Below are 19716 nucleotides of genomic sequence, written 5' to 3'. Positions count from 1 at the left end.
AAATTATGATTTCGTCACAGAGGACTTGTCCCAAAACCTCAATCTTATGAAAAAATATTATTTGTGTGATTTAAAATTGGAAGGTTGAAAAGGTTTCTGCCTGGGGAGGGGTGGGGGGGGGGCGGGGGGCAGGCTTTATGCTCATGAGGCAATGACATTTTATTATAGGCTGTCATGCTCAAGCTACTCTTACTCATTTAACAAATTATACATTTTTGGAATTTTATTGATGTTATCTGCATCAGTTACTTTTTTTTTCTACTAATCCATTTTTCAAAGCGTTAAGTGCTACAAGAACATTTCGTTATTCTTCTTCTTCTCTGGTCACAGTGATAACATTGTTCCCTTGCATTAGTATACTATCCCAATCAAACATATTCAATTCATATATTAATATGAATTAAAAAATTGAAGTGCCTTCTCTGAGTACTATGTGACCTGTTACCTGAACATCAGCTTGGTTGCGAGGCGGAAATAAAGTCAAGCATGTAGTACTTGACACCCACTTGTTGATTAAGTTGAACCTCGATGTAACGAAGTCGGTAAAATTCGCAATTTACTTCGTTACATTGAAATTTCGCTAAATCGAAATTTGGCTCTAGCATGCGAAAAAAAAATTCCGAAACATTTTACGGGTATGAAAACTCACCGAAAATGACATTTATTTAGGGGCAAAGTAGTCCGCGAGTTTTGCTTGCGCCTTGTCCGACAGTAGCAGCGGCGTCGGCGTCGTCATACGGCGTTCGAGCCGTTCGAGCGCCCAGAGCGCTCGCACGGCATCTTGCTGCCCATGCGACGCCGTGTACCTCCTCAGTACGTCCATTGCGTCGAGCACTTCCCGAGTCCTCGTGATCTCGGCAGTTTCTTCAGGATGGCGTCCAAAACGTTTGCTTTCTTATCCAAAGAAAGAACTTTACGTTTCCTTATGGCAGCAAGCACGTAAGTGAACCGCCCGGTTCAAAAATAAAGCTGTTTAGTTTAAGCGGTGCCAACTGCCAACAACCTACACAGCACTCTTGACCGCACAGTTTACTTGCCCCCTTGCGCCCACAGTGTGCTTGCGCCTTTGCTTTACATCACGCTCGCAAGACGATAATCGGTCTTTTCGGTCTTCTCCTAGATGGCACTGCCCGTGCGGTCGCGCGGTCGCGCCATCACGTCGCTCCCCGCTGAAGTTGGCTCCCGCGCTACCCGCGATACATTGGACTATGATGATCAGTGAATGTCAATGGTGATGCTGTTATGCCGTGTAAACATTTTGCTCGGCATTTTCTGGCCAGCCTCGCGGAATCCGCTTTGCCGCATGCCTCGCCGGCGCTACCGGCGCCGCATCCTCGGGCAGCCTAGGAACGTTGGAAGGCCTGTCCCCGTGAAGTAACCTATCAAGCGCTCGCGTTTGCGCATAATTTTTTTTTTTTTTTAACCACAATTTTTTTGCGAGGTTGTTTTTTAGAGTTGGTTTATTTATTGCCTTCTATGGCAATGGCGCTTCGTTATATTGAAATAGCAGCAAAATATACTTCGTTATATAGGAACTAAAAACACATGGGGTCTATGGGCAAGAAATTATGAAAAATAAAATACTTCGTTAAATCGAGGATTTCGTTACATTGAAGTTCGTTATATCGAGGTTCGACTTATTTGCACTTCGTTTTGCCTCCTTCAGATATGTGCAAGCCAAGTGGGGAAAGTTCTTCAAAGGCCAACCTTTTTGGGAGTGATTTTTCATCTTTTACTTCACTCTGCTTGCAAAGGGATCCAACGCTAAGGTAAGCTCAAATCCTTCATTGTTGTCTTATTGCACTGTCAGTTTCAGTTTTGTTTCCTCTTTACTCCTCGAGTCACACGTGGCTTGCTGAAATTTTTAACTACCGCCATGCATTATTCTATGCTACAGAATGTCTTTTATGTGCTTGGTTATGCTGTGACAAAACTGCACAGCAAAGTTCTTACATTTCTTTGTGTCAAATTCATAATGCAAATGAGTGGAATGAAAGATAGACAAGTTCCTTTCAGCCTGCTGTGTCTGAGTAATTGTGTTAACTTTTAATACAAATCCATGTTAGTATGTTGGCAGCATATGGGAACATTTGACGCGGATTGCAGTTGACATTGAAGTGAGGTTAGTCGCAATCAGCATAAGTGCTCTTTATGTAGTGGAAGTACATCGTAGTACATTCGAACCCAGATATATTGAATTCAAAGGGTATCGTAAAATAGTTGGATATATCAATAATTTGATATACGAAAAATGTTAAATTAAGCTCGAGTTGAAATTCCCTGTCGTCTCTGCTAATACCAAAGGTCGCGACAAATGGAAGTTTACCAAATAGAGCATCCAGGAGCCGCTAAATACAGTAAAGCGTAGTTGGCGGAGACCACCCACACAGCTGCACTTACTTGCGCTCCTGGTTGAGACCTCCACGCAGGTCAAGCAGCAAAACATGAAAATAATATTTAACAAAAACAGAAGAGAGAGATGCATAAAAAAAAAGACCTCTTGATACATGTAAAAAAGTTAGGCAAGCAATAAAAAAAGAAAGCTCACTAAATTTAAGCAGCAAAAAAGGAAAGGCAAAAAAAAACTGGGCAAAGCAATAATGGCAAAAGAAAAAGGAAAACAAAGATGAGGCATTCAAAGTGCAATTGCACAAACGTTGTTGTCGACACACTCGACTTGCGGAAGGCTTTTTTTTTTGCTTATTTTATTCTGGGGTTAGGGAATCATGCAGCATCAGCGGTGTTCGGGAAAAGGACACAGGCTACCGCCCCAACAGCGGGCACTCCCTGCTCTCCCTACACGGGTGCGCGTGCCCTTCCCCTTGCTTTTGCCATCCTCCACTTTTGTTTTTACTGTTCATCGTCTCTCCTTTCCCACAACTGCTTTTTCGCTGCGTATCTTTTCGCGTGTATGCTGAATCGGGGGTCTGCCAGCCACCCAACACAAGCGATGTGCTCGCCACCGGTGCAATCATACAATCGGATCTCAGGAAAAGCAACGGGCAGCTGGGCTTTGTTTGCTCTATCATTCGTTATATCGAGTGTTTCCGCCATAGGAGTTGGATACGAAAAGACAATGTACCCATACTATTACATGTGATTTTCAAGGGGATGTTTGGGCTGTTTGGTATAAACAATAATTTGAAATACCTGAGTGTGATATAACCGGGCTCGACTGTAGGCTGATAATGTAAAAATTGCTCTTCAGTGACTTGAACCCGACATAGCCACTACAATCCACTGTTAATTCAGTCCAGCGAGGACTGTTTCATTGATCAGCAAGCTGACAAACATGAAAAATGTTACCTTGTTTTACTTACACATATCGCTTTTTTTTTTTTTCTTTTTTGTTTCTAGGCCATCTGCCCAGCAACTTTCATCACATAGTTTCATCAAACTCTGCCGCAAGTCATCCGCTTCACTGCCAGAGATCATTTCTGTGGTCACTCCAAGGTCTGGTGTTCCAAAAGGTGTGTAAGCATTATCTAAACATTCCTGGCTGTCAGTCTTCATCTCTGCCTGCCTTACTGCTTTGTGGCAGGTGCCATATTTTCTGGCATATATGTAGCTCATTAGGCCGTAGACTCTATTGTTTTAGCCAGAAAGGAGCTTGTCTGTAGGTAATGAAAATGAAGATCTCTAGTCTAGGAAACACTTGAGGCTCAAGTCAATCGTATAACTGGGTATAGTGCTTATTGTACAATTTTTATAAACCCGTATAATAAAATTGCAAGTATTCGAAACTTCAATATTGAAGTAAGCATTATTATATTCATTGACAGAAAAACAATGTAAGTGATAGACAAAAAAAATTTTTTTTTTTTTTGTCTTTTACTTTACTTTTGGGTTTTGGCATCACTTACACCAGCTCGCCTGCATTTCAACTGTTTATCTCTCTATACTCGTATGAAGGGATTGGTGTCATTGTAAAATTTTTAGCATCTAATTTTGGATATATTCAAAGTTTGTAGCAAGACCCTTTCAGCTGTGTTGAATGGGCCACCGGTGCAAATTAAGTGCACTGTGACAGAGGAACACCTTCAATAGCTATGTCACAAAGCTTGACTAGAGAGCCCCTTTTTTTAACTTCCTCATTTACATGCAATTTGAAAAATCTAACTTCTTTTGTACTGATTAAAATATACACAAACTCCACTGTGTTACGTCACGGCGGGGTGGTGGCGCGTTGAGCGCACTTCCAGTCTGGGACTGTGGGTGGAAGTCCCCATGTGAGACGTGTCTTCCTGCACTGTTTTGAAAGAAACAAGACAAAAACCTGCCTTCTCGTCAAAACGCCGCGACTAGGGCTGTACCAAAAGAGTCGACAAAGGTTTGAAGGTCAGTTTTAATGTGCTCTGTTCGTCCGAGAGTGTGGATATGTGCTGTAAAAAGTGAAAACCAGATGCCGTCATACCACAATTGCTTGGGGGAGAAGCACGTTGTGATGAATTCATGGATACTTGTGGTCATCAAATTTATTTGTTTTGTTCCAACATGAACGCCGGAAAACCGTCAAATTGTTTGGACCTCCTGCGGACTACGTTCAGTGCGTCTTCAAGTTTGAACAGCCGCCTGATTGTTCGAACTATCGTCTGCTCTTTCAAACGTTTCTGCTTGTCGTCTGCTCTTTTAGACGACACCGGCCCATAGACCAAATGTTGGCTCGATACTTGCTATAAGAAGTAAGTGCAGGCCTCAAAAGACTTAAGTTTGAAGGTTGGTAAGCAGGCTCAATGTAAACAGTAGATACAAGGAGATGTTAATCATTGTTTCCAGTGGCCATCACCGATTTGTTATGTCTGATTCACTTGATCCAATTCTGCTTGCGATTTTCAGTATCGACGTCGACCATCTCAGCCATGGTTCACGCTTTTGCAGCCCGAGCGACGTCACGACTTAAAATTGCGAGCGAAATCTCAACATGTGAATCAGACTTTAGCGTACATTCTACGGCGTCCACACGGAATGATTCGCCGCATGTCACATCAATCACGCAAAGTTTTGCGATGTAACGAGCCTCTGTAATTTCGCTGAGGCCGTTCAAATAGTTGGACATTGCCAGGAAGACGTAGAAGACATTGCCAGCAAGACGTAGAATCAACAATTCAAACGGAAAAAAGGGCAGGGGGACTCACACTGACGCCGACAACATCCCATTTCAATGGTTTGTTTATGAGTGACGACAAGCTTCTTGCCTGCGCTCCATCACGCATGCGCGGCGCCGGTGGCGTCCGCTATACTCCGTTTCACCTTATGTTGTACCGCAGCGAAGGCTCAAAGTGCGAGCTCATAGCGTTGACAGCTGCCCTTACTGCACAAGAGCTTGTGCCGCCGAGATCTGCCCCAGAGCAAGGAGCTCGCGGTTACAGCCTTTCCTGCGCTACAACATAAGGTGAAACAGAGTATAGAGACGCTCCAGTTCGTTTGTAAACATGAGTTGGTGTATAGTTTTGCTGTAGAGTAAAGAATATAACCATAAAATCACATATCTGAAGTCAAGATTTCTGTTTGCAAAGTATAGACAAACAATCAAAAGTAGAAACTATACAGCAAAGTTTAAATACATTAAAAACATGTGCCCCTGTTTGTAAAATATAAGGCATGCACGAATACTGGATTTTGAGTTTGAAGCAGATAGTGGTTTTGGCCGAATATGTTCCAGTCGAATATTGAATAGTTTCTCCAAGTGCTACTGTTGCAACATGCTTAACAAAAACCCAGTTGAACTCATGAAGGTTGTTCCCAAGTTTCCACTTGTCCATTTTTAAGCTGATTTGTATTTAAATATATTTATGGGACTGTGACCTCAGAAAGTTCAATGCCTAAACAATGAATTTTATATAATATTAAACCTATGTGGGAGCAAAAGTTAGTCTACTTCTTTTGCAGGGGTTATGATGAGATCAGAAGGTCGAGCTCTAATTGGCTCTGATTAAAGGATAGTGGGTAGACCTCAAGGAAGCTTCTGATAAGCACGTGACCATGATATTCTTACTTTTTGAAGTGTTGATTGTGGCAACACCCATGGAAGCAAGCCCTACGGGTGTTGCTTCCTTACAGTGCACCGGTGCTTGGTAAGAAGTGCACTCAACATGACTAAGCTAACCCCCCCCCCCCCCCGCAATCCACACTTCGAAAAGCATGATTATCGCAGTTCATCTCGAAGTGAATGTCGAAGAGTATTATATCAAACTACTATTCAAAAATTCAGATATTCAAGGAATACTATAAAATAGAGTGCACGGGAAGATATCAAACATTTTGGGGCGCACTTTTGGCAAAATGTTATCCAAAACTTGAACGGTCTAATTCTCAGCAACATTCAGTCTTCCTCCAAGTGCACCAGCCAAACTTGCCATGAAACACCTAGAAACCTAGAAAGACAAATCTCCAAAGTTGTAGAACTTAGGTCATGGGCATGGGAACAGCTGCACCATGCGGATGGATAACACCCCTCCGTTCTTGCTCATGCAGGTTGGTTCTGTCCCTTCTTTACATTCTAAGAAGTCAGACGACGTGTTACTTATTCTGTTCCCATGCCCACAAACGTTACTGCTTCTAGCATGTCAGTGTTTTGATGTTCTGAAACTATTGTTGCTATCTGGGGATGTGGAAATGAGTCCAGGTCCTATGTCGGATGCCCAGGCATCCGACTTAGGACCTGGAATATTTTGCTTGTTACAAGAGCTAAACACTCGTTCAATCAAATTTGAGGAAGGACAGGCGGGCATAATAAGTACAGTGAACGAATTAAAGGGGCGGTGCAACGATATTCAATCAGAATGTTTTTCACTTTACACAAGCTTACTGGCACTAGTGGGACTCAAGGATACTCGCACGCAACGCCACGGACCAAGAAACTCCTTTGTTGCGCTGTAATTTCGAGGACAAAACCGAGATTTTTCATTCAATCTCTCCTTCGCAAAACCTGATGACGTAGCTGGGCGGTAGCAGTACAGCCCAGTGACAATATTTGAATGCAGCTCATAGATTGAACCCGAGCATGGCGTGGACACTCGATTTGGGCTCGTGATAATCGATAGCTCGAGAAGCGTTCGGGTAGTGTCTTGTGTCCAATCGCTGCAATGACGGCAACAGCCGAACCATAACAATGTCTGGAACTCAGCGCATGTCCTGTGCTTTGCCAACCCCAGCGCATGGCTATGATCAACATTGGCGGGATATAATCAACTCCAGATCACGTGGCTGCTTGTTCTGGCTGCAAGTTGAGGGGGTGAACTCTGCTCGTTCTTCTTTATTTTTTTTCTTGCGACTTCGATTGCGTGTGGTGAAAAATGAACGGGTATTTCACAGTTCATTAATGTCAGGGATCCGTTCTAAGCGGTATTTGCGCAAAATACAAAAATCGGTGCATCGCCCCTTTAAAGGCAAACCAGACAAAGATTGAAACTAGACTAAGCTCTATTGACAAAAGACTAGCGGCAGTCGAGTCTGGAGCACTGATGATTAACAAAGTTCAACGGGAGCTAAGCACTACGCGCCAGAACATCGAGCACCTTCAGGATGAAGATGTTGTTTTTCGCTCTCGTCTTAATAAAATAGAAGACTGGTCACGTCGTGATAACTTGATATTTCATGGCATTGCCGATTCTCTTGCTGAAACTTGGTCACACACTGAAAGAAAGGTTGTCAATGTTCTTTCCGATCTGGGAATTCCTTGCGAACACATTGCCTGTGTCCACAGATTAGGCTCTTTTTGTAAAGATAACTGTCAGCCTGTTATCGTCAAATTCGAGTCATTCAATACAAAAGATAGTGTCCTTCAGTCGAGAGCTGCTATCAAAGGTAGCGGTTTATCAGTCAGTGAAGATTTTTCACTGGCGACACGCCAAGCTAGATCTAAACTAATCGATTTCGGAAAATCAAAAAATTCTGCGTTTAAACTAAAATATAACAAATTGCACATCAACGAAAAGATATACGCATACGACTTCACTGAGGACAACGTTTACGAGGTCGTTACCACTGGCGCCGTGCGGCCAGTTAATGATCAAGCTGAAAACAGCGGGGCTTCGGCATCGACCGGGGCGACGTCCAGATAGGATTTTGGGGGGATTGGTTCAAGGCGCTGCCTCGAGGCACGTAATGTTCCTTTACTTTTTTTGCAACATTCGAAGCGTCATGCGCCGCCAGGATGATCTTAGTTCAATTATTGAGTCCTCTGATTGCGAAATTATTCTGTCAACTGAAACATGGCTGTCTAGTAGAGTTTGGAGCAGTGAAATATTTACATGCGGTAAGAAATTTAACGTATATCGGCAGGATCGAGGTGAAAGAATGGGGGGTGGAGTTCTTATTGCTGTGACCGATGGTATAGTCTCAAACGTTGTCGATGTTTTAACTGACTTTGAAATGCTTTGGGTCAGCGTAACTGTAAACTACAAGCAATTAATTTGGGGTGTGTGCTATCGGCCACCCAACGCTTCGTCCTCCGTTTGTGAACATTTGCATGGTTCGGTTAATGCAATCGTTAGTCGGTTTCCTACGTCACAAATAGTTCTCCTCGGTGATTTTAATTTTCCTAGCATTAAGTGGTCTATTATGCCACCTACTGTACACCCATTTTCATCAGAAGGGAATGACTTCATTAATTTATGTTCCGAGTTCAGTCTTTCTCAACTAGTTAATCAACCTACACGAATTACTCTTACCTCTGCAAATATTTTAGATCTTGTGTTGACGACATGTCCAGACTTAGTATCATCTATTTTGTACCTGCCTGGTTTGAGCGACCACTGCTTGCTACATATTGATTTACATATATTTTTGCAAGCTACTTCCAATACTATTAAAACAATTCGGGATTATAGTAAAGCAGACTTCAATGCTATTAATAGTGAATTGGCATTGTTTTTAGACACCTTTCTAAGTGGTTTTTTCAGGCGTTCCGTTAACGAAAATTGGAATATATTCAAACTAAAAGTAAATGAGCTCCTTGAGTAGCACACCCCACACAAAAGAATTTACTCGAACTCGAATGCACCACGGTTTACTAGGACAATTGGGAGACTTAGGAACAAGGGAAAGTGTTTTTTCCGTGCCGCTAAGCATGATCCCACAGCTCACCGATGGGACGCATACCATGCTTCTGCTGATTTGTACATGACAGCTGTGTGTAGTGCAATAAGTACTTACTTTAATTGTACATTACCATCTATGCTAATTAATTACCCCCGCCAGTTCTGGAATACCACGAAAGAGAAAAGTAATACAGTTGTAGAGCTCAGAGCCAATGATGGTAGCCCTATTTCTTGTGAAGAGTGTGCCAATGAACTCAATGCTATTTTTGTCAGCTGTTTTTCCGACCTCTCTATAAGTAATGATCAAACATACATGTCCTATAACTACGTCCCCATGTACCCCATATCAATTAGTCCTGAAGGCATTGTGAACATAATCGATTCCCTTAAAGGGGCCCTGCAATCATATTTAAGCGTCTACCTTTTATGCGGTTTCCACGTCTCTTGGGGTTCGGGCAAGCCAGCGGGCACGGAAAGAGTAGCTAAATATCAGTACGCCATATTTTAACCGGACGACACGGAAACCTCCTCCACCGACGAGGGCGACCCGCGGTACCGAAAGCGCGCAAAATGTGACGTCTTTGGTCCTCGGCTTACTACTGGTCAGAGCCACTAAAAACTTCTCTTTGGTCGAAATACAAAATATAAGTGGCGCGAACCGTATCAATTATTTATAAAAGTAGTTTTTGTTCACTATTATAGATGAAGAAAAGAGAGAAATGTAGTTTATAAGGTACGGAAACAAGAAATGACCCGTCAACATACCCGCCACCAAGCGGTGGAAAAGGCGGCGCATACTAGAAAGGAGTAGTGGGATAAGGCGCCGACACGGAAAAATCCCGGATGTACGCGGTGGCGCTGCAGTCGTATGGACAGGAGGATCCAACCGGCTCCTAGCGTTCCGAAGGCCTTCGGCGAGATGCTTTGTGTTGCGGTGTGGCCGTTTCGCGGTATGGCAGTGCAAAGTGGCGCCCATTCTGGACTGATCTTTACCCCGTGTTTGCTGTCGTTTGTGGCCAATGAAGTGTCATTTAATCGCGCAGCAAACGCAATGAAAGCCGCTTTGGCTGCCCGCTGCATACAGCCTATCCAGAACATGCTTTAGTGGCGCCCTCTGGCGCCGTCGACACGGAGTGCGGCGGCCGTGAGCGCTCGATGAGCTCACTATTTCTCCTCTAGTTTACGGCCACTCAAGCCAGGACCTACGACGTCATGAAGGAGGTTATTTTTTGCTTGTTTTTGTAATTCTAAATTGCCTATAACTTTTAAAATAAAGCGAATTTTGCGAAAAGAAAAGTTTCACTAAGTTACTACGTTCAGTGCGCTCAGGTTCAATGCAAAGTAAAAAAACAGTAGAAAGTCCTTGCAGGGCCCCTTTAAACTATCCTCATCATGTGGTATAGACTGTATAAACTCCAAGTTTCTGAAGAATACTAGAATGTACTCCTCCATTCTTCTTGCGAGTATATTTTCTCAATCCCTATAATAAGGTATTTTGCCAGACGACTGAAGGGTAGCCAAGGTGGTCCCAGTTCGCAAAGGAGGTGATAAATTCAACCCTTGAAACTTTCGCCCAATTTCATTGACCAGTCTCCCAAGCAAAATTTTAGAGCATATCATTTACTCTAACATAGTCAATTTTCTAGAATCAAATAAGTTTTTTTGTCCCTTTCAGCACGGTTTTCGAAAGACATTCTCATGCGAAACACAACTTGTATCATTCATGCATGACCTTCATTCTATCGTTGACGTTTGCTCCAAAGTAGATTGCGTATTTCTAGACTTCTCTAAAGCCTTTGATAAAGTGCACCATACCTTACTCTTGTCCAAGCTTAGTAAACTAAATATTGATCTGGCGGTACTCAAGTGGATACATTCATTTCTAACGAACCGTAAACAATTTGTCAACGTGAATAACACAAGATCTGCTATGGTATCAGAAACATCAGGCGTTCCTCAAGGTTCTGTGCTCAATCCGTTATTATTCCTTATATACATTAACGATCTACCCTCTCATGTATCCTCAAAAATGTCTTATTTGCTGATGACTGCGTTATTTATTGAGAAATTACTCATGATTCTGATTCCAGTGATGTGATTGGCCTAAGCCCTTTTGGAGCACCTTTTGGAGCAGCCAAAACAGTGTTTTGGAGCAGCAAAAGTGGCCTTTGGCGCAGCCAAAACAGTGTTTCAGAGAATAAAAAAGTTTTTTTTTTTTTGAGCAGATATTTTTGGAGAAATAAAAAAAATATATTTGTTTTAATTGCTGGACAAACTAAAGGCACTTTGTGGTCCGCTGTGACAGAACTCGCTGTTTGTGTTTTACTGCTGAGACATCCCACAAGTGTACAGTGTTATAAGCGTTGCCGAGCAATTCTGAAAAAAAAAAAAAAAAAAAACGATTGCCATCGTTTTACTGGTTCCCGGCGTGCCAGATTTTCGTCAAAAGTAAGCAAACGCAAAACAATGAATTGCAAGCGTCCCGGCTGGCGCCTTTGTCAAGCAGTCATGTTCACATGCACGTGAGGGCAACTTCAGCAGGCTTGCAGTGGCACGTGCTTCGTTGCGCGAGCGGAGACAACGGCTGTTCAATCGAAACCGAATAAACGCCACTCCCTGTGCTTGCCAGGCCGGCAGGCGATGTACGAGCTAAACACACAGAAAAAGAGAACTTGAACGCATCGATGCATGACATCGCGAGTCAGGGTTAAAAAGTTCTTGGAGCGCTTTGTGCAACGACTAAACTCGAGACAAAGAAGCGCGATGTGCGGGTTCAACGTGCACACATTGCCTTCTTTGCTTTAGCTAAGTTCTCTTCACTAACTTTTCTTCGCGGCAGATTTTTCACGTACCGGGCTCGCTCTCGGAAGGAAGTCCACCGAGAGAAACCTAGGTAATCAATATTTCGACAAGCAGTCTTTGAGTTAAAGGGCGATTTTTGTAGAAGTGAATGATTTCAACAAGGAAAGGGATGTTGATGAACAAATTTAGAAAGCGCCATATCTGCAGCGACGTGGGGGACGGTAAAACCCGACGTCGCGCGACCACGGCGACTGTGGTCGCGCGAGCGTTTCAGCTCACAAAGTAACCCTCATCGCCCAAAAACGTGGTTCTGATTCACAGCATGACGGCATGGCTGGCACCCGGCACACGAGCGTCGGGGCGTCTATCGTTGAAAAAATTCAAGAAAGACGCGAGACGAGATTTTCGAGACGACGAGGGATGAGGGCACGAGCAACGTTGGGCACGAGGGCGCGAGACGCGAGACGGCGGTACAGTTGCCTGGGCGAGGTGGTTAGGACGGCGGGAAAAAACATGCAAGACCGGATGGACAATTGATGCAGGGTACTTTGTGTCGGGCGGCCGCTTGCCCCACCTAGCTGATCACGCATGCGCAATTACGGTTCTTGGTTTAGTTTCGGTTTCGAAAGGCGACCGAAAGTGCTCCTTTGGCGCAGGCTTGGCGCAGATTACCTACATTTTGGGAAAATCTAGCAGGATGTAGCAGACTCAGCGCCTTGGCGCAGTTTGGCGCAATTGGCGCAGCAATCACATCACTGTGATTCTAACCTACTGCAAAACGATATTAACTCTGTTTCCAACTGGTGCGACTCGTGGTCCATGGTACTAAATCCTAGCAAATGTAAGGTTATGAGAGTGTCCCATTGTACTTCGTCTCAGCCCCCATTATACGCTAAATAATAGGCATGGGCGAATAGAGGATTTTGGGTCCGAATCGAATTCGAAGCGAATAGTGATTTTGGTCGAATAATTTCGAATAGAATAGTTCGAATAGTACTAGCAAAAAATACCACAAAATATGTTTAAACTATAGTTTTATATTTGCCCTTATTTGGTATTTGATATACTGTAATTGTTAATTTCAAGTGTATTGAGTTTGGTAGCACGAAACGGTCGGAAGCTTGCGCCACCTGGCCGTAAATCCAAGCCAGAGTAAGTGAAACCCGTTTATATTGAACTTGCAAAAAAAGTCTACCAGTTCGATATAGCGGGTAATTAGATATAAAAGTTTTAATGAACTTGACTCTCAAAAATCCCCTTTCTGCTGAAATATTACACAATGAAGTAGTCTTGCATCTTCTGCTGCTTTTTCTTCATTGCATCCGTGATAACGATATTTTTCTACGCTATCGACGGACTCCAAAATTCTTGGGCCGCTGCCTTCTATATTCGCACATTAGCGCCGAAATATGCCGAGAGCACGGAGCACGTCCAACGGGAGCACCTCCTGCAGAGCGCCGTTTTGCTCTGTAAGTTGGCTTTCCCCTAAAACAGGTGGAGCGTTGGGGGAAGCCAACTAGCAAAGCAAGCTGGCTTTTTTTTTTCTCTCTGGGCGGCCGCGTCAATTTGGAAGAAAAAATAATATTCTCTTTTGCGGACGGAGCACGAAGCACCGTCTCTCCGCAAAAGATATATTTTTTTTTTTTTTTCTGAACAATCAACGCGGCCGCCCAAAGAAAAAAAAAAAAAAGTTAGCGTGCTTTGCAAGCTGGCTTTCCCCCAAGGCGGCTGCGCGTTGGGGGAAAGCCAGCTTGCAGAGCAAAACGGCGCTCTTGGCAGTTCCGATATATCGGTAGCGGCTGCTATTTTTGTTCGATGCAACCATAGTTTTTGCTATATATTATCACTGTAACATTACTGTGCACAACAATTGTTCGATATAAGGAATAATTCGATGTAAACGGGTTCGATATAGTCGGGTTTGACTGTATTTCGAAAGGTCGAATAATTCTATATTGTCGAATAATTCGATTTTGTCGAATACTTAAATTCGATTCGAAGCGAATACCGAATAGAACAGAATTCGATTGGCTATTCGTATTAACCGAATATTCGCCCATCCCTACTAAATAACCATCCCCTGGAATTAGTTACGACCTATAAGTATTTAGGAGTTGATGTTACGTCCGATTTATCATGGAGGACTCGCATTAACTACATCATTAACAATGCTAATCCCATGCCAGGTTTTTTAAAAGGAATTTTATTTTAGCACCCCAGTCTTTGAAGCTAATTCTGTATAAAACCCTTGTACAATCAAAGCTTGAATATGCATCTTCTGTTTGGGACCCTGGTCGTCCAAAATCGTTCTGTTAGATTTATATTTTCGAATTACCATTGGACAGCCAGCGTAAGCACTATGAAGTCTAATCTTTCTCTCCCTGAATTATCAACTTGTAGAAAAGTAGCCCATCTAAGTTTGTTCCGTCAAATTTATTTCACTAGTGAGACGCTGAGTAATAAGCTAATTATACCTCCTCTTTACGTTTGACCTAGACTTGACCATCAACACAAAGTTGGCATCCCATATGCTCGCACCAACTTCTTTCACCATTCCTTCATGCCGTCTACATCCTTTGACTGAAACCAACCTGGCTGCACCCATAGTCTCGATCATAGATCACAACCTTTTTAAAAAAGCCTTGGAACATATTTTTTTCTAATCTACACTGATTGTTTTTCCCGTGTATCTGTGTCTGTTTTTTTCAATATCTCATGCAACCATTTCCTCTTCTGTAATGCTCACGCCCTGAGGGTAAAATAAATAAATAGATAAACTCATTCCCTTGTCGGGGACACGGATGACAAGGGAATGTGTGCAGAACTTAACCACCCCCCCCCCCCAAAAAAAAAAAGAAAAAAAAAAGAAGTTGGCTGAGTTGCGAGGGTTGTCCCCAGTGTTTGAGTTCGATAGCGTAAAATCGGTGCTGAAAACATGTCATGCCAGCATACTGGAAAGAAAAACAAAAAAAAGACACACACACACACACACACACACACACACACTTTTTTTAGTTGCCTGCTCGACTTGCAAGTTGTACAACATGTGATGTCACCCCACTGGAGGAGATCGTGGAAAAATTTGAATCTTGTTTTTGGCATAATCTTTAGGTTTGTTTGAATATTCTAAATTTCGAATAGTAGTTCCGAATAATGCATAATTCAATATTCGCTTCGAGAAGAATCACACTATTCGCCTTTTTCGAAGTGTTGATTGCCGCAGGTTAGCCCCGTTGAGCAGGCTTCTTACCGAGCACTGGTGCACTGCGGAGAAGCAATATTCGCGGAAGCGAGCTCCGCAGGTGTTGCTTCTCTGCATTACATTGGTGCTCGGTAAGAAGCGCATTCAACGGGGTAACCCGCCGCAATAAACACTTGGAAAAGTATGAATATGGCATTGCGTGCTTGGAAGAAAAGCATACATTCAACGCGGGATGGTGCACGAGTGCCGGCTGTATTTGAAAATAAATGGAAACTTTGCGAATGTGTATATCTACATTGTAGTAAAAGTTTCAAAATTAAACAAACTGTTATGTAAGAGTATAACTGTGGTAGGCAGAGATGCCCTTACAACCTGCATTCATCATGCGTAATTCTTTTTTAACTCGAGATTAAAGAAAGAATATTTTGTATAGCAAGATTTGTAAATTCACTTAATTGGGTATAGTTGGCCACCCGTATAGGATTCATTTTATGTCAAATCCGTCATTTACTTGTTATCCCAAGACATCAGACCCTCTGAGGTCACAGTTCATAAATACTATAGATAGATTAAACTTAGCTTATAAATGAACAAGTGGAACAACCTTCGCAAGTTTAGCTGGGTTTTCGTCTAAGCATGATGCAATGGCAGTGCAAGGTGTGGAAAAACTATTCAATATTCGAATCGTAAATATTCGGCCAAAAGCGCTATTCGCTTCAGACTCAAAATCCACTATTCACACAAGACTAATAATCTTCATTAGCCGTTTTCTCACTAGCTGTTTTGAATTTAGAGATAATAAATTGTAGCATAGAGACAGTGCAAAAAAACATGGACCGAGCAGAAGAAACACTCAAACAGGACAAACGCCGACTCCCAACTGAAGCTTTTATTACTACTTGAAACAAAAAGGACGAAAAATAAAGGAGAAACCGCACGGGCACTATCAGACAGACATGTTTCGAACCCCTTGCCCTATCACCCTCGGAGCCGTTAAATCACCACATGGCCACCTCTCACTCTCGCTCGCAAAAATTCAATTTCCTTTGCCGAAAGCGCTATCGACGCTTCACTCTCGCACTGATCCCCCAGAGTGATAACGTGAAAAGCCTCGAGCACTTCTCTCGTTATTCTACCTTCGTTTCTTCCTAAAACTAGTGTCACCATTGTAGCGTCTTCAAAGGTAAATCGTCCTTCAGTGATGCTACAATTGTAGGAAGAATCAAAAATAGGACGATGAGAGAAGTGCTCAAGGCTTTTCACACTGTCACTCTGAGGGTATCAGTGTGCAAGTGAAGCGTCGATAGTGCTTTCGGCAAAGGAAATTGAATTTTTGCGAGCGAGAGTGAGAGGTGGCCATGTGGTGATGTGATGGGTCTGGGGGTGATAGGGCAAGGGGTTCGACACGTGTCTGACTGATGGTGCCCGTTTGGTTTATTCCTTCAATTTTTTATCCTTTCCGCTTCGAGTAGTAAGAACTTCAGTTGCGAGTCATCGTTTGTCCCATTTGCGTGTTTCCTCCGCTCCATTTGTGCCGTTTTCTAGATTATGATCGACGGATACCAACTAGCCCAACTCTCGACGTTACTTTAGGTAATAAATAACATGCCAGGAAGGGTAAGGACCTGGTATTTCGGAAATGTGTTAATCAGAAAACCTCCGAAGCTCTCCTTTATTATAGGGTACTGAAAAGAAGATTTAAATATACCTCTCACGTTCCCAAATTTGCTAAACAAGATTAACGAAATCTGCTAATGACAATCGGACGTTTGTATTTTGAGCGGATGGCCACATTTGTCGTTCCAAACGGCCGACTCCGGCGAGCGCTCGAAGAGCAGTCATCGGAGAGCGCCATACATCTCGAAAAATCCGGCGCCCGCAATGCGTTTGCGACGTCGCGTTTTTTTTTTCGCTGCCAAGGCTACAGGGATGCTGGCGTGGTTGTGAGCTTCGCCACTTGCTGGCATGAGTGTGTTACAACCCGACTGTTTGGGATGGCCACGCCCCGCAGGGCTTGAATATGTGCAGGAGAAAGAAGGGAAATAGGGTTCAATCAAGTTCCACAGGGCTCGCGCGTCGTAGCTCGTCGTCATACTTCCGCGGAGAGGCGCTGCTTTAATGAGTAGTTTGACGCAACAATGTTTGGTTCATTATTTTAAATCATGTTTTGGTGTTTTAATTCAGGCAAAAAATTTGTGTCTCTGTAATGTGCCTTGAACATAGCTGATATTTAGACAATAAAATGGGCGCTAGAATTTACTTTCAGTACTCCTTTAAAGGGACCTATTTGCAAAGTAGAAAACTTAAACTCTTTGCATTGTCCTTGCAGAAGATGAAGGTGAAGCCAGGAGCAACAAGAGCGATGAAATTGTCTGGACCTTCTAGTCTCCCCGGATGGACAGCATGTGTTTGTGTGCAAGTGTGTGTGCATTTGCAGCACTTGTTGCTGCGAGACTTTTTTTTTTTTTTTTTTGTAAATCCATTGTGTGCAAGCACATCATCTTTATAAAGCATGAATGTCAAACTGTAAATATTCCATCGGCTAGCCAGGATTAGCGGCGAATACTTGAAAGCCATGTGCCGTTTTTTTGTTGTTTTTTTTCTTTCCCCTCATTGCTGGACAGGGGTAGCATTTGTTCAGCAGCACTATTTTAGGAAGAGGACATTTTTCTGACTGGCAACACTGATTAAAAGCCAACTGTTAAGGTTACAAGGAAGGCTTTTTCTTATAATGGTTACAGAAAATTTGAGCCTAATCTCATAGATTTAATTAGCCGTAAAATGTATGCCAATAGACCCTCAAAGCGGCCAACTCTTCTGTCAATATAACTTGGTCTTTGACATTGGGGTAACAATGGACTGTTCCCGTTGTGAAGATGGTCACACAACTGTACAAGGAATTGTAACTGTGCCTTAATGCCCCTATTGTCTTGAAGAAAATGAACCATGTAAAAATGTTAACAATAAAATTTTCATTAGTGTGTACATTTTTTGTCTGTGTAAGCAGTCTGTGTTGCGCATGTGCATCCTAATGTGTGAAGCATTAGTGTAAAATAGGTATGGGCATGTTATCCTTAGTGATGCTTGCACTGCCCGAGCACGCATGCTTGGCAGGAACGTTGGAAGCCTGGAAGTAGCTTCTGCTACGCCGTCTTTTTAAGACATCTTTATACTAGACTGATATTGTTGTGCTTTGTTTACGTATCCTTGGCGAGCAGTGAGAATGAACAAGGACAACTGCTCTCATGGGGGAAAAGAACAAATGCAAACATGATCCCGGTCACAGCAACACAGAAGTGGTTGTTTATCTTCTGTTCGTAGAACAAGAGACAACCTTACCACGGGCACAATGGCTATGGAAAATGTGACACAGTTTCTTCTATTTAGCATTGTTTTGAAACATGGAAAGCTCGAGAGAAGACGTATCTCATATTGAGACGTTGCATGCTTTTTTTTTTTGTTTTCGCGTTTATTGTTTCTCTACCCCAGTCTCATGTTTACTATCATATTCAACTTACACCGGCTCGCCTACACTCTGGGTATTTTTTCGTATCTCATTGGAAGTTTTGCAAGCAATCTTGGGGCTTCCCTTCGAACAAGCCAACAGGACACCAGTTGTACTTTTTGTTTTATTCCTTCCAACAGTGAAAATAGGGCCTTTGCAAAACAGAAAAGTGAAATCTAAGCATGAGTCAGTACAGTAGAGCTCTTAAATGCCCTGTAATGTTCCAAATTTGTAAACTAAAAAAAAAAAAAGAAACAAAAAAAACATTTTAAAATTTTGGAAGCAAGAATGCCCGACACACCAGCCATGAAAGCAAATAACCTCCCCATTAAACAAGTGGTATTAAATTGAGAAATTTCTACTCAAACGCAATATACTTGGGGTTCCGTGTTTTCAAGAAGGTAAGTATACCCAAGCCCGTTTTGACAACAAAAAAATCCAAAAGGCCCCCCCCCCCCCCCCCCCCCCCCCGAATGAAGCTGTCTTTGCATAAGAAAATCCCGAGTTTCACAGAAAGAGACCTTAAAGGGACACTGACATGTTATTTAAGCTTGAGAAAATTTTTATTAAATGACATACGAGAGCCCAACTACCCAAAACACAATTTGCGGATCGAAATTAGTTTTCGTTCCGCCCGAAAACCGCCAATCGAGGACCGGCCAGTTTGAGTCGCGTCACTCTTCTCTGTGGTCACATGCCGTGTTCTATGGTTTAGACACAACCACCAAAGATAATCAAAGTCATGGGTAATCGAAGGCACACACTCGCCACTAAAAATAGACAGAAAATATGATACCCTTTTTTTGTGGCTTCTAAAACACTGCAAATACGTTGACTGAAAAAAAAAAAAAAGAAAGTTGTACAGCCAAGTGATTTTTGGTAACTTTCTCCCTCTATATTTCTTCTTCCACCCCAGTCCAGTTTCGGTTTCGAGCAGTAGCGTTTTTTACTTTATTAAAAATATATGCGACACATTGATTGAATAGTCTTCCGACACCATAATAAATCGCCTTGCAAAATATTTAAAAATATTTGGGGGGGGGGGGGGGGGGGGGGGGGTTGTCAGTGTCCCTTTAAGCTACAGCTTTCTGTTGACCCGGAACACTGAACTGATCACCGTGCCTGCTGCCTTCTCTGGAAACCACACCCCTTGTCCAGTTTCCTTT

General features: G+C 42.8%; 1 protein-coding gene across 3 annotated transcripts in view; it reads left to right on the top strand.

Annotated features, from left to right (window-relative positions):
* The window catches only part of LOC120845972 (STE20-related kinase adapter protein alpha), a 44144-nt gene extending 26114 nt beyond the window's left edge, over positions 1-18030 (top strand). For all 3 annotated transcript variants that reach the window (XM_040217541.3, XM_040217540.1, XM_040217542.3), the window contains 3 exons: positions 1667-1769; positions 3358-3470; positions 17375-18030. In XM_040217541.3, coding sequence (XP_040073475.1) covers positions 1667-1769; positions 3358-3470; positions 17375-17430 — 272 coding nt within the window. In that variant the 3' untranslated portion in view covers positions 17431-18030. The remainder of the gene's footprint in view (positions 1-1666; positions 1770-3357; positions 3471-17374) is intronic.
* The last annotated feature ends 1686 nt before the right edge of the window (positions 18031-19716 follow it).

This window comes from Ixodes scapularis, unplaced genomic scaffold, assembly GCF_016920785.2.
Source record: "Ixodes scapularis isolate PalLabHiFi unplaced genomic scaffold, ASM1692078v2 PGA_scaffold0__279_contigs__length_252992795, whole genome shotgun sequence".
Lineage (NCBI taxonomy): Eukaryota > Metazoa > Arthropoda > Arachnida > Ixodida > Ixodidae > Ixodes > Ixodes scapularis.
The sequence above is the reverse complement of the archived record's forward strand: the minus strand, read 5'-3'. Positions and strand labels throughout refer to the sequence as shown.